The 15091-nt window shown below is 45.5% G+C and overlaps 1 protein-coding gene across 2 annotated transcripts in view; it reads left to right on the forward strand.

Annotated features, from left to right (window-relative positions):
• SLC16A1 (solute carrier family 16 member 1) overlaps positions 1 to 13060 on the forward strand; it is a 34259-nt gene extending 21199 nt beyond the window's left edge. For both annotated transcript variants that reach the window (XM_054026006.1, XM_054026007.1), the window contains 4 exons: positions 975 to 1232; positions 8621 to 8764; positions 9273 to 10145; positions 10959 to 13060. In XM_054026006.1, the coding sequence (XP_053881981.1) occupies positions 1016 to 1232; positions 8621 to 8764; positions 9273 to 10145; positions 10959 to 11245 (1521 nt within the window). In that variant the 5' untranslated portion in view covers positions 975 to 1015 and the 3' untranslated portion in view covers positions 11246 to 13060. The remainder of the gene's footprint in view (positions 1 to 974; positions 1233 to 8620; positions 8765 to 9272; positions 10146 to 10958) is intronic.
• The last annotated feature ends 2031 nt before the right edge of the window (positions 13061 to 15091 follow it).

The following is a 15091-nucleotide window of genomic DNA, read 5'->3' on the forward strand; positions in this document are numbered from 1 at the left end:
TTATTTCACACTCCAGTCACTGTCTAGTTTGCCCTGACCACTACTCTAACCCTGTCCTCCTCTGTGGTAAGATCGGCACCTCCCAGGGGCTAGCCTGCATTTCCTGTGCTGCCCTACTTCTGCAGGAATATATTTTGTCTTTTCCCCCCACTGTGATAGTGAACTTACAATGGCTATGTGAATGTTAAAGCTTAGAAGAGGAAGTGGATACTAGCCAGCTTGGAGGCCCAAAATAGTTAATTTGCAAAAATCCACATAACATGGTCTTTTAAAAAATAAATGACACTGCGTGATTGTGTTTGTACAGTACCGTTCCTTGCCAAATGCCATGGCTCTACAATAACTGCATGTGCAACCCCTGCACTTTCCAGAAGCAAGACTTTTTCAATGCTGCCAATAACTCAGCACGGCTGCCCAACCCTACAATAAACCTGTGTGACTGATCTGTAGTTGGCAAGGAAGCTGCCAACTTTCAAAGGGTTATCTATGCTTTTAATTCACTGCTTATAAATATCTTATGGCAAAGCCCTTCAAAAGTGTCTTTTGAGTGACTGTCTTGAGACCCCTTTCAGGAGCCTGAATTTCTGAATTTGCTGGGCACCCACCTCTAAAAATCTGCTCTGTTCAAGGTGTGTCAGGTTGGGAATCTAAAAAGCAAGGCACCTGGAATCTTTAGTCACTCTTGAAAATATTTGCCTTTTATTATTTTAAATGGGTGGTGGTCTTGATTCTTGTTGAATCCCTCAGGGAACCTCCTTGCCCCCATTCTAACTTCCTTAAACAACTTCTGAGTTTCACATGAGTGTTGCATCTAATTCTGATCCAGCACTGATGGGGAATTCTTCTGTGTGTTGGAGGAAGCCAAGAAGGGTGACAGTTGGAGAGATCCAGGGAACCTGCTTCCTCCTAAGGACTCTAGAGTAAAATGCTGTTGTATTCTTTACTAAGTGCTGACATCTCTGTGTTCTCTGCAGATCTTAGAAACCCAGCTTAATTGCCACCAACTTCACTCAAGATGCCGCCAGCAATTGGAGGCCCTCAGGGATACACCCCACCAGAAGGCGGATGGGGATGGGCTGTGGTCGTCGGAGCCTTCATCTCCATTGGCTTCTCCTATGCATTTCCCAAATCAATTACTGTGTTTTTCAAAGAGATTGAAGCCATCTTCGATGCATCTAGCAGCAAAGTCTCCTGGATCTCCTCCATCATGCTGGCTGTTATGTACGCAGGAGGTAAGCAAGCAGACTAGAGACAAAAGGGAGGTGATTGTTTGTTTGTTCTGTGTCTGATTTAATGGTCTCCTATTGTATTGCCTTTCTTCAAAACACTAATAGGAACTGACTTTGTTTCCCATTTGGGTGAAATTTTCTAAACGGGTTTGTTTAGAGAAGTTTGGCATAAACTTTATTTAATGCCCAAAGTGTGAAAATGAGGTTAATCTGTCCTGCTCCTCTGCAAAGCTATAAGTAAAATCTTTCCAAGGAATTAGGACTTGCGTAATTCTGCACTTGCCCTCGTTAGAATGTAGCTGTGACATTTTGTCTGCTTCGAACGTCTACCGGAAGACCAGCGTATGATGCTACGGTCAATGCAGGAGTCCCTACAGAAAGTTGTCGCGTAGATGAAAGAAATTACAGCTTGCAGAGCTGATTCTAACCACACCAAATCAATAGAAGTACACACTGTGGTGTGGCCAAAGGTAAAGTGATAGATCTAGGAACAAAGAATGCAGACGAGGATTTGGGGGGTCATGGTGGATAATAGCGGAACATCAGCTCCCACGGCGCCACTGTGGCCGAAAGGGCTAATGTGATCCTGGGATGTATAAATTGGAATCTTGAGTACGAGTAGGGAGGTTTTTACCTCTTTATTTGGCACTGGTGTGACCCCCCCCCCCCCCTCCTTACAGGAATAGTCTGTCCAGTTCTGATGTTCACTGTACAAGAAGGACATTTGTTAACTGAACAGGGTTCAGAGAAGGGGCAAGAGAATGATTAAAAGATTGGAAAACCTGCCTTACGGTGATGAATCGATTGAGCTCCTAGAACCTAACTTAACAAAGAGAGGGTTAAGGATTGACTTGCTCAGTCTGTAAGTACCTACGTGAGGAACAGAGATTTGATAATGGTCTCTTCAGTCTAGCAGACAATGGTATATATAACAAGATCCAATGGCTGGAAGCCAAAGCTAGGCAAATTCAGATATTTAATAATGAGGGTAGTTAACCACTGGAACAATTTACCAAGGGTTGTAGTCCATTGACAACTTTTAAATCAAGATTCCAAGAGAGAGGCTCTAATTCAAACAAGAATTTGGGCCGGTTCTAAGGCCTGTGCACTACAGGAGGTCAGACCAGATGACCAGTGTTCCCTTTTGGACTTGTCTATGAATTTGTACCAGCTGAGGATCTGGCCCGAACATGAACACAACACCTGCTCTTCCTGTAACTTTTTTCTTTTCGTTCTGTTTCTCCCTTCTAGTGCTGAGAAATCTGACCTGGTCAAAGCGAGTCCTAGTTGCCTGGGCTAACTTTAGCAAGGGCATTTTGCAAACCTACCGAAAAGAATTGTTTCAAACTCCTCTTAACAGCAGAAAGATGGCAGCAGGGACCAAAAGTATAGGAAACAATTGGACAAGGCAAACAGTTACTTTTTTTTTTTTTAAATGCTGGTGAAGCCCCCTTCTTCCACATCCTGGGGGTTTGGACAGATGGGGGCAAGACTCCAAACCACCTCCAATCTTACATTGCTTTCCTTAAAATAGGTAACTTCTGATCACATGGGGGTGGTGGGCTCTTACCCCCGTCCTCGCTTCCCCGATACTCTGTAGCAGCCTGTGAATGTGCGTGGTAAACTGTGGCTAAAAGAAGCTCCCACTGTGACAGCCGTAGTGTCCACCCTGGCGGCAGCTCTGAATATTGGCGATTGTGGTGCTGCCGCTATCCCAAACTGGCAAACCGCCTGACACATACTTGCATTTGTGCATCAAAAGCAGCTGGCGGCAGGAGCTGGGCATGAGGCTTTTCCTTGGGGGAACAGTCCCTGCTTTGTCCTAGCTCAGCTCGTGAGGCAACCGGCACATTTCCCTGCCTCCATGTTATAACAAGCTTGTAAATTGTAACTGACTTAATGAGACCTGATCTAGGCCATTCCCTGTCTGTCTCTGGTGGTCCTGAGAATGTGTTCTCTTGGGAGCCTATATGCAGAAGGATCAGTAATGGCTAAAAGAGACATGGCAAGATGGAACCAGTCACCTGCTCTTGGAACGAAACGCTGCTTAATTTTTTTTCTACAGTGATTTGCCTCCCTCCCTCAATTGCCAGGCCTTAGGGTTGCTCCTTCACAATGATGGCTGCAAAGGTCTTAAAATCCCAACAGCTCACCCAGGGCCGGCTCTAGGCACCAGCAAACCAAGCACGTGCTTGGGGTGGCATGGCGGCATTCTGGTCATCCTTTTTTTTTTTTTTTCTTCTTCCAGCAGCAAAAGCCTAGAGCCGGCCCTGGGAGCAGCTGCACGGGCGGCGCCCTGGGGCTGCTGTGGTTCGTGCTGCGGGGGAGCAGCACCGCACCTTGTGGCTGGGCCGGGCAGGCTCTGAGCAGGGGACACTTGGGCTGGGGGCCACCCCACGGGACACATGGAGCCGCCTGCAGGTGCCGCAGGGTGGCCGCCCCCCAGCGCTGCAGCCGGAGCCGGGTGAATCAGCCCGAGCCGCCCAGGGACTGCGGCAGGGCGGCCAGAAGCAGCAGTGGGGCTATAGAGGGCAGGGCGCTGCCGTGCGGGCCCGTGTCCCGCTCTCCGGGGCTCTGCTCCCTCTGGAGCTGCCCTGCCCTGGCTCCTCAGGCCCCTGCCGGGGCAGTCCCCTGGCTCTGCCTTCCCGGGTCCCAGCTGGTCCTGGAGGCGGGAGCCCTGGCTGGAGGGACCCTGGGCTGAGGCACGGCCCAGGAGCCCCACTACTTACCCTGACCCTGCCAGTACTAGACTGCCTGGAGGCGAGGAGGGAGTGGGTGGAGTCAGCACTGGTGGGGGGAGCCCAGGGCTCGGGCAGCGGGGGGAAGAGAGCCCAGGGCTGGGGCGGCAAGGGGTGCAGGTGGGGGGGGGGGAGAAGAGCCCAGGGCTGGCGGGGGAGGGAGGCAGCCAAACTTTTTTTTTGCTTGGGGCAGCGAAAAGCCTAGAGCCGGCCCTGAGTTCACCAGTGCCTGGTCCTGCAAACTGGTTTGTTAATGTGTATGTGACTTAAGTGCTGTTTTGCACTATGGCCCGAGTTTGAAACTGTCTATAACTTTCCAGAGCAAGGAATGCTCCTCTGTAATAGCTTTGGTGTTTGACTTAGGGGTGGCACAAGTACACACAACCACCGCATTGCTGGCATCAGGCTTGCCACAGCTCTTACAGTATGGACTAAGAGCTTGTAAAGAGAGAGTTAAGTAAATAAACTGTGTGGCTAGAGTTAAGCGTGAGTCACCAGATGTGACATCAGCCCCACCCCTTTCCCCAAATAATCTTTTCTTGTAACCTTAGGACATCTGACTAACTCTACTTCCTGGAATGAGAGGTGCTTTGCATACAAAATCTGCTTTAGTATCTCTTCTGAGGAAGTTCGGAGTGTGTGTGTGACGTTTGCAAAGGCGGCTCCTCGCCCTGCCCCCACCCCAGACAGACTGTACTACTGCTCTGCATGCTTGTTCACAAATCTGCAGCGAACCAGCAAGAATACTAAACTCTGCTTGGCTGAGCCTTTGTTGAGCAGCTACAATGCATGGTCTGTTCCTCCCAGACTCATTTGGAGCCTGAAAAGCACATTCTTGAAGGAACTCAATTTTCTTCATAATGTCTAAAGGATGCTTTCTTCTGGGGAAAGCTGCCAGATTGACCAAGGGACACCGGGAATTGGAGATATCCCATCTCCTAGAACTGGAAGGGACCTTGAAAGGTCATCGAGTCCAGCCCCCTGCCTTCACTAGCAGGACCAAGTACTGATTTTGCCCCAGATCCCTAAGTGGCCCCCTCAAGGATTGAATTTACAACCCTGGGTTTAGCAGGCCAATGCTCAAACCACTGAGCTATCCCTCCCCCCCGCTTTCCCCAGAATAAGAGGCGAATGAGCAGCAGCAAAGCAAGGCCTAATTCTGAACTCTTGCTAGTTTGACCCCGTTGTGACTCAGCTGAAGTCCATGGTCCAAGGAGAGTTGGGCCTATGCTATGGAGGGCACTGGTTTGTGTTCGCGGCTTTGATTTTGGCCCAAGTGAGTTAAAGGGACACAAGTTAATAATTTGAAATGTCCTTGTCTCCGTTACTAATAAAATTAGGAAAAACACATTTTAATTTCACTTTTTGCTCTTTTCTCAACACTAGTCGATTTTTATTGTCCGTCGGTATTTTGTTAATAAAGTTTCTGGCCAGTTTGAAAGGTGTGTGCTACAGCGCTGCGACAATCTGAGCTTTTGTTTAATCCAAACCAAAGATCCCCTTCCCATTGGAATGGGGAAGGGTGCTTGTGAGGATACTTGAGCACGGCTGAGTGTCACATCCAGCACAGAGCACTTTGGATCTGGCTCTTGCCCTGAGCAGTTTTGGGTTTTTTATGAAGCCTAAATTTTGGGCCCAACTTGACGTGAGCATTGCTTTTTGCCACAGTAAGAGCTGACGTCAGGAAGCCAAGCTTAACGTACTGCTCCCTGACCATACATCAGCAGGCCTTCGGTCCTACTATTCCCTAGTATGTAATTAGGGGGCAGGGTAGTTTGCAGTGCTGTCCTTGGGATCTGCTCCAGGGACATCAGGGAGTGGTTTCACGGTCAATGGGCAAATCTTTCAAACTTTGCTAAGCTCCTAGTGTGTCCTATACGTTGACTGGGGGAGGGAGGGAGTGTCAGCCTCTGGATGCAGTGCTGCAGATGTGAAAAGGAGGAGTCAGTCCTTATGGATTCACACTTGGCTCAGTTTGTTGATCAACTCCAATTGCAGAGGTTACTTTCAAAGACTGTTCAGGGCTCTGTGCCTGCATGGGCACTGCACGTGATGGAGGATGTAGGCCAGTTGGAATCCTGCTGGGATTTCGGAGTGCCTTGGCTCCATACAGGAAGCCAGGTTGCTGACACTGCCACGGGATCCTCTTCAAACATTTTCTAGGTTCTGCTCAACCAGAGGTGAAAAGGACAAGCCACATCTGAGTAGCCGGGAATAACATGTTGACCTTGCTGTCTGTTAATGGTGAAACCAGGTCTGTTAATGTTCGATGGGTGCTCATTCAGTTTATTTAAATACATTTTAGTGTCTGTAGAGCATGCACCACTGTATCTGATCACTGTTTACTTTGGATTAGGATTTCTTGTAATGAAGCCTTTTAAACTGTGGGTGCACACGGCAATCTGACTTCTCAAACATTGGAGGAGTAATTAAAAGGAGGAGTAATTAAAATAACCAATGAACAAAAATTCCTCCCCTGCATGTGAAACGTTTCTGCTGGAGGGGCTTTGGAGCTGTGGCTACTCCCTGGCTGTGCATTCAGCACACAGCTAGTCTGTGCTAAACATCCTGTTATTTTTGTTATCCTATCTGTGCTCTCCCACTTGCTTCTGTGTTTCCTCCACTTGTTACTCCTGATCTGTAAGCCCTTTGGGGGGCAGGGATGCTTGCTTACCATGTATTTCACAGTTCCTGGCATGGTAGGGCCCTGAGCTGGCTGACTCCTTTAGGTGTCACCACAATATAAATGATCGATAAATTTTGGATGGTTGCAAACAGGATAGACCCACATATCCCAGTTTAGAAAACTGCAGTCTGATCTTCAGGACAGAAATATCCCCAAAGAGTGGACAGCATCACATGCAGCACAAATAAACACAAACTCTCTTGTTTCCAAGTAGCTGTGGGAAAGTTTCTTTACAACTGCTCTCCATCCCCACTCCCCCTGTCCCTTGCTTCTTTTCTTGAGTAGCTATAATGAAAGTTCATGTTACTATTTTCTTTGGGTATAAAGGGGGAGGGGATTTTTTTCTTGTCCTGCCCTCCAAGCCAGAGGAGTCGAGTATGTACAAGTTTAAAAGGTTTCTCCTGGGATATAAAGGAGCGCATGTCACACTGCTGTGGAGGAAGACCGTACTCTGAGCTAGTGTGACTAGCTAGTGCAGGAGATGAATCATGCTGATGTTTCAGAAGCTATGCTGGTCTGGCGGAGGTGGCCACAGCCAGCATCATAGACTGATTCAGATGTCAGTTGATGGAAGGCTTTCAAGAGTAACTGATGACTCTTGAATACTTGGAAAAAAACACTTAGTTTAGGGACCATCCTGCTTTTTCCTTTCTCTAGATTGGTAACATGCATGCAGACCAGATTTCCATGTGACTGTGGCTCTTTATGTATAGAACTCCAGTCGAAAATAAGGAGCAGGATCTAACGAAACAGATCATGGTTTCACAGTGGTGGGATGGCTTGACTCAAACGTTCAGGTTTCTGTAGCTGAAGCAAAGTGAAACTTTTTAAAACAAAAAAACCCCAAACCAACATTGACTCAGTTTAAACGCCAGTCTCACTTGAGCACTGTTCTTTCTGTTCTGACTCACTAAAGCATTTTACAAAATCCCTTCAAATCTCCCCCTTTCTGCCCCCATGTGCACTTGATAGTTTGGTACCACCCACATCTAAAAGTTCTTACTAGAGAATCTTACCCAACATGCAGGCTTTTGAAAATGTCCTTTCTGTATATCATAACCCCCTCCTGAGGGGGAAAAAAAATGACCAGCTTGTTGCACACCGCATATTCAGGGGTGTTCATGTGTTGGGAGATGTGTGGTGGGTTGTTTGAGCCACTCCCAGAATAGTCAGAGTTTGCATTAGGGTTCAGAGAATAATAAAAATAACTAGCTCCTATATAGTGCTTTGCATCATGAGCTCTCAGTGCTTTCCAAGGGAGTCAGCATGGTACCGTCCCTGTTTTATAGATGAGGAGCCTGAGGCACAGGAAGGGGAAGTGGCTCATCCAAGGTCACCCAGCTGGCTAGAGGCAGGAATAGATCCCAGGAGTTCTGAGTTCCAGTGTAGTGCCTTATCCACTAGGCCACACTGCCTTGGAAGGGATGGGTGGGACCAGATCTTGTGTCTCAGAGCTATTGGGACAAATTAATCTGTAGTATAACACCACTGAATTCCCTGGAGTTACACCAGGGCTTAATCTGCCCCTGGTGTCTCTATAAACCTGGGGAGGCAGAACTGCATCCGTTCATATTTGTGAGGCTCTCTGCAACCCTATGGACTTACAAACTTCCTCAAACTCTGCAAAGAGCAGAGTGGACAGGCTCTTGCAGGGGAGCCAGCGCCATGTTCCACTGTGAATTGTTTCAGTCTGGATTCTAAACCGCCTGGAACATCGTGCTCTGGAGTGAGATGTCCGAGCACTTAACCCAACATGGTCGTATGTCATCCACCTCGCTCTCCTGCGCTTCTATACCGCCCCCCACCCCCCCTTTGACATAAGAGGAATGGCTAATGCTCATCTTGATCATCCATGCCCAGCTTTCACTGACCCCTGAAGCTAAACCTCTATGCAGTCCTATTAGTGTCCGTCTGCTTTGTAATGCATGCCTACCACCCAAAGGTAACTCTCCTTTGATCTCTTCTAGGTCCCATCAGCAGCATCCTGGTGAACAAGTATGGCAGTCGGCCAGTAATGATGGCTGGGGGCTGTCTGTCCGGGTGTGGCTTGATCGCAGCCTCTTTTTGTAACACTGTGGAAGAGCTCTACTTCTGTGTTGGGGTTGTGGGAGGTGAGTGGTCTTTTCATGACTCCTCATGTTTAGGGTTAGAATCCTAAAAGTGCAACTTAGCCTTGTCCTAAGTCAGTATATAAATTGCTATATATCTATACACACTCTGAATCTGAAATCCTCCGTAGTGAAGGATGTGTGTATCAAAGGAGATAATGTTCTGGTACTTAGACATCCCCATCTTATCTCAAATCAGACTTATTTCACACTAGTAAACTTCATTATCTCTTGTATTCTGGAACTCCTTCAATTCTGGCTCTAAAAATAAATAAATAAAACCCAATAGTTTGCTCACTAGCAAAATTGGCACCTTCTTCCTATATCACTGAGAATCTGCAATAACTGGCCAAATCCAGTTACTCCCTTCATAACTTCTGAGGTCAGCGCAAGTTAAATTTAGTATAATGTGAGAAGAACTCAGCCCAGTATCCAATCCATTAATCCCAGAATCTACAGATGTGTAGTGATCTCTCATTTTTAAACTCTCATGTATTCTCTTATTTTCCAGGTCTTGGGCTTGCATTTAACTTGAACCCAGCCTTGACCATGATTGGCAAGTACTTCTATAAGAAACGTCCATTGGCCAATGGATTAGCTATGGCAGGTAGCCCTGTATTCTTGTCTACACTGGCCCCCATGAACCAGTTTTTCTTCGGTATATTTGGCTGGAGGGGGAGTTTTTTAATTCTTGGTGGCCTTTTACTGAACTGCTGTGTAGCTGGATCTCTGATGCGACCTATAGGCCCCAAGCCAGATCAGCTGAAGAAAGAGGTCACAAAAGAAGTATTGCAGGAAGCTGGGAAGTCCGCTATGAAAGCGGATGAAGGAGCTGGCGATGCCAGTGTGGACCTTATTGGTGGAAAGAAGAAGAAGCAGAAGCTCACAGTTTACCAGACTATTAACAAGTTCTTGGATTTGTCCCTGTTTACACACAGAGGCTTCTTGCTCTATCTGTCCGGCAATGTGATTATGTTCTTTGGACTGTTCACTCCCTTAGTCTTCCTCAGCAATTATGGCAAGAGTAAAGAGTTTGGTAATGAGTCGTCTGCCTTTCTGCTCTCCATTCTGGCCTTTGTAGACATGGTGGCTAGGCCTTCCATGGGACTGGTGGCAAACACCAAGTGGGTCAGACCGAGGATCCAATATTTCTTTGCTGTCTCTGTGGTGTATAACGGAGTGTGCCACCTCCTGGTACCCTTTTCCACCACCTATGCTGGGTTTTGCATCTACGCTGGGTTCTTTGGATTTGCCTTTGGCTGGCTCAGCTCTGTCTTGTTTGAAACACTGATGGATTTGGTTGGAGCTCAGAGGTTCTCCAGTGCCGTTGGGCTGGTGACTATTGTGGAATGTTGCCCTGTGCTCCTGGGACCACCTCTCCTAGGTAGAGTATGTTTATGTATCTCCTAGGGTGAGAATACCAAGGTGGGAGGGAACAACTACTGCTCCTTCCCAAAGGACACTTGCTGGGAAGGCTGAGAATTGAAGGCACAGAAGTGCAGAAAGGCATGAGGGTAGCCAGAACACACATGGAGGGCTCTTCCCAGCAGGAATGGCCATTGGTTATAGACATACTAGAGTGTGTGTGGATTATATCCCAGTGCAGGGAGGGTCTTCCTGCAAGGAGTGTCCACACTCTTTCTACGTGAAAGTTCAGAGTCCGTGGGAAGTTTCTCAGAGTTTTTCCCCTAGAGCAAAGCAAACTTTGGTTTTTAACTTTGGGGAGATGGGACTAGTGACAGCTTGGATACCCTGGTTGAAAAATGTCACCCAAAAAGCAGGTTTTCTAGGAAATTCTGGGGGACTCCTAGGCAGTTTTGGAAAACAGCTGGATTTTCTGGTCTACCCAAACCATACAAAAAAAGACTGCCACTAGCCAAAAAAAAAGAGGGGCTCTTACGTAAACAGCCTCTTCCTAGTGGGTTTGCTTTTAAAATTTAAGCTGACATTGATTAGAGCTTAGTGCCATGTGCATTGCCATTTTACCAGCACTACATTTGATTAACACTTAGATAAGGCTTTAAAAAACCGAAGCTTTTAAGCAGAGCTTTTGTTCTTGTGGCCAGATGCATGTGCATGCACACACATTACGAGTTAGACATCTGGGGAGAGCTTATGCATGCTAGCTTAGAGTGATTCCCGTTGTATAATGGGAGATTGTCAGCCACATAATGTGTTGTCCTCTCTGGTCCATCAGGTAAACTCAATGACATGTACGGTGACTACAAATACACATACTGGTCATGTGGAATCATCTTGATAGTCTCTGGGATCTACCTGTTTGTGGGAATGGGCATCAACTACCGGCTGCTGGAGAAAGAAAAAAAGGCAGAGGACAAGCTGAGAAACGAAGGGAGAGAGGAGGAAACCAATATCGATGAGGTCGAGAAACAAAAAGAGGCCGAGAAACAAAAAGAGGCAAACAATGATGTGGCGCAGAAAAACACAGAAGATGGCATAAAAGAGGAGGAGAGTCGCATGTGAGGGACTGATTTTAATCCTGGAGGGTTGGAGGAAGTGCTGTTCCTCTAAAATAGTGTCTGGGGAAAATGCTGTGCTGGTAGTGAGCAGTCATCAGAAGTGTATAAACCAGGTGTTCATTTTTAAACAAAGCTCTCAGTTGTTTTTCCATCTGGATTCAACAGAGGTAACAGCTAAATGTGCCATATCCTCTTACTTGGGTGGGAAACTTTTTTTTTATATTCTGGCTTTTTTTAACAGTAACATGAATGTACTAATAGGTGCCTTAAAGTTTCCACCTCTAGACTACTCTGGAAGAGCCTTAACGCTACTCTGTAAACCATGTTTTAGTTAGTTTTGTGATCTGCTTAGGGTATGTCTGTTTTTAAAGCCATAAAAAAGGATACTGGATATTTTGAGGCTCAACCGGCTTCAATGCTGAGTCTAAAATGAATACTGCTTCACATACTTCTTAACTGCCAGACTCTTAGTGGAAGTTGGAATATTTTTGGGGTGGGTTAGTGGGAGGGGTGGTCTTAAAATAAAACAAGACAAAATCCAAACTCCTTTGGATGCCAGACACCACCTGGCTCTATTTGTAGGCTTTTCTAGCACCTCTTGAAAACATTTTTATCTACTGTAGTTTTTTAAACACCCCCCCCCCCCCCCCTTCTTAGTTAAATTTTGATGAAACACTTGGGTTGGAATTGATGACTGAAATTAATAACTATCTTCACTCCACTCCTTTTGGGGGGAAGCCTCATTTTATTGTGATCATCCCATTTTCATAAATGACACTTGCTGATGCAGGAAGGATTCAGGTTTAGATCATCCCACTTTTCCTAGGCAAAGAAATTTCCAAACTCTGTCTTTGTGATGCCTCTCTTTAAAGTAACACTATGAAACCAAATGGGTACAAATGCAGAAGGTTGAGTTGTTTAGTTAGGAACCTGCTTTAGTCATAACTAAAGGAATCAATGCTGGTATGTATCGGGTCTGTGCATCCGTCTTTCCAATCCTATTACTGAGTGAGTGTGGCTTTGGAATTGGAAGTCTTCCGCTGCTGCTTTATTTAGGAAATCAGCATCTCTACCAGTGTGGGTCAGTACTACTGTGTCCCTTCCTCTTCCCCTAGCCCTGACCCTGAGCTTCCTAAGAGGTGGCTTTTCTTTCCTGAAGCTTCCTTTCGACTGTGCACCCCCTCAGTAAAATCGAGCATTCATGGAGCTCTATTCCAAACAAGACGTTGCAAAAGGCTTGCTGGCCGCCTAGGACGGCTCCCGCTCCTTTTGAAGTCAATAGCAGAACTCCCAAATGCTTCCATGGGAATGGAGTTGGCTTTTAGCAAGGGGGTGTCAGTTCTGTTACATATTCTCAGAGCCTCTCGTGTTCAGAGCATGGCTGGCTCCCTTACTGGTATGGATCTGGTCTTGAGTATGTGGCATATTGTCTTGTGCTCTGAGGCCTAATATTTTGCACACTAAATGGGGCCAGATACAGTCATACTCTTATACGCCCATGAGATAAAATAGCTAAAGCTGCGTAACTGTCCCTTAAAAAAACTCTACTTGCTCCTGTTTAAGTGAGCATTTAAAGCAATTTCTAACTACTCAGATCAAAGACCTTTAAAGGGGGAAGGGGAGGATGTCTTCTGTTTATACATATTTATTTTTTTAGCACTGGTAAATATCACAACTTATGTGAAGAGGGTTAAGCAGATGGCCTGTGACCCATAGGCTCCTGGTGCTTGTGTTTTAGTGAATGTTAAACGGATATCCTGTAAGAGACTGAGGTTTTTGGGTTTTTTCTAATAAACTTTTGTATAATTCATCCACCAAATGTTGATTTTTTTTTTTCTTTTCTAGTCAAATATTTTAGTATAATGTTTCATAGACACATTCTAGAGATGTACCAGTTGGTGAGTATTTGGTAGGTTTTTAGGGGGAGAAGCATGTGGGATATTTGAAGTTACAGATTCTTCAGGTTGGCCCGTAAGAGTTGGTGGTGTAATGCAGCTCACCTAATCCGTGAGCACTGAAAGGCTGTGGCAAGAGAATAAGCAACAAAAATAGAACTTCAGTCCTTCCCTTTGAAGGCAGAAGAAGTGTTCTTGTTTGTAATGTGGTTGGTACAGTAAGTGAACTGCATTTCTTGCTCAAATCTCTTTAAAATGACAAGCTGACGAACTTTAAACTCTTACTGGTGCGAGACAAGCCTTCTTAATTTCACAGAGAAGCATGTTGGGGATCATCTGAGCTGCATTTCTTGTGAGATTAAGTCAAAGCCGAACAAAAACAAAGACTTGTAGTTCTCTGTGTGTCTGGAGAATACAACACCCTGATGCAAACTCCATTTAAAACTTAGACCCACAAAGCTCATTGGAAAGTAAAGGGAGTGTTCCATTCCAGATACTGACTGCTGTAGCTCCAATGAGGGCTGAGTGTGTTCACACACATTATACTTTTTTTTTTAAGAGGTCTACTCAACTGCAGAAAGGTGTTTTTTTGTTTGTTTTTTGTTTTTTTGTATGTGGGTAGATTGTAGCCCCAGATGGTCAGCAACTCTGCACACAGTGATGCCACTGCCTTACTAGGTTTTAGAGATGATTTTTAGGGCCTTGTCTACACTTACTGGGGGATTGATGCGCGCACGGTTGATTTAGCGGGTCTAGTGAAGACCCGCTAAATCAACCGCAGATCGCTCTCCCATCAACTCCTGTGCTCCACTGGATCGAGAAGAGTAGGGGGAGTTGATGGGAGAGCATCTCCCGTTGACATAGTGTAGTGTGGACCCCGCGATAAGTAGATCTAAGCTACGTTGACTTGAGTTACGCTATTCACGTAATCCAAATTGCGTAGCTTAGATCAACTTTTCCCTGTAGTGTAGACAAGGCCTTAGAAGCCATTCATGTTGTCTTGGCTTTTAAAAATATATAATTTAAGTTTTAAGAAAAAGCCTAAATATCTGAATTTCTTAACAAAAACTCTTAATGTTAAATCAGCTGACGGATGTTTTTTTTTTTTTTTTTTGATGAAACGAAACCTCATCTGGTTCCATAATCTATCCTGGGAAATCTTCCATAGTTCTATTAGATCTTCCTCTCTCCATTGTCCTCCTAGGTTTTACCTGGTCAATTTTCATATTCCAGAAACTTTTAAGCTATAACTTTGCTGAAGAACAGAGTTTGCACAACATAAGATGCCAGACAAACAATAGTGAGGGTAGTTCATACAGTTCTAGGGCTAGTAGGTATAAAGTTGAAACTAATTTTTTTTGAGACTTTTTACATATATACAACATACAGCAGGTGGCCTTAGCTTTGTCACTTGGAGCCCTGGACAGTATTACATAATGAACTGTGAAGTCCTCTGCCCTGTTTCCTTGGCTGCTGACTTAGTGAGGGTTGTGTTTTTTTTTTTTTTTTTTTTTTTTTTTAATTGCAGTCTATTCTAAACCTACAAAAGGAACAAGTCAGGGTTTTTCATACTCTAGAATAACTTTATAAAGCCAATAGAGTATTTTGTATAAACGGATTTTATTGTACTGTATTGAGCTGTGACCTTGTAAAACCAAGATATTGTATGTTTATAAATTCCGTATGTCTGTCATAGTTCACATTGCAATAAACTAACCTTAAAGAACTGAAGGTGTGGTTGCTGTTCTTGTATATACGAGCAGACCAATTACCGGCTGCTACATATTCTTGCACTTGGTTTGTTCTTCCATTTACCGCACAATGGAATCTTGCCAGGTAAATTGGAAACACTAAAAATTTCACCCCAATGAGGTACCAGATTGACCCCTGGAGACGAGGTTCTGTCCCCAGCTGGACAATCTTCCCCACCAGTGAGTCTCAGCCATGACCTAGAG

Source organism: Malaclemys terrapin, chromosome 4 (assembly GCF_027887155.1).
Source record: "Malaclemys terrapin pileata isolate rMalTer1 chromosome 4, rMalTer1.hap1, whole genome shotgun sequence".
In the NCBI taxonomy this organism is placed as follows: Eukaryota; Metazoa; Chordata; order Testudines; family Emydidae; genus Malaclemys; species Malaclemys terrapin.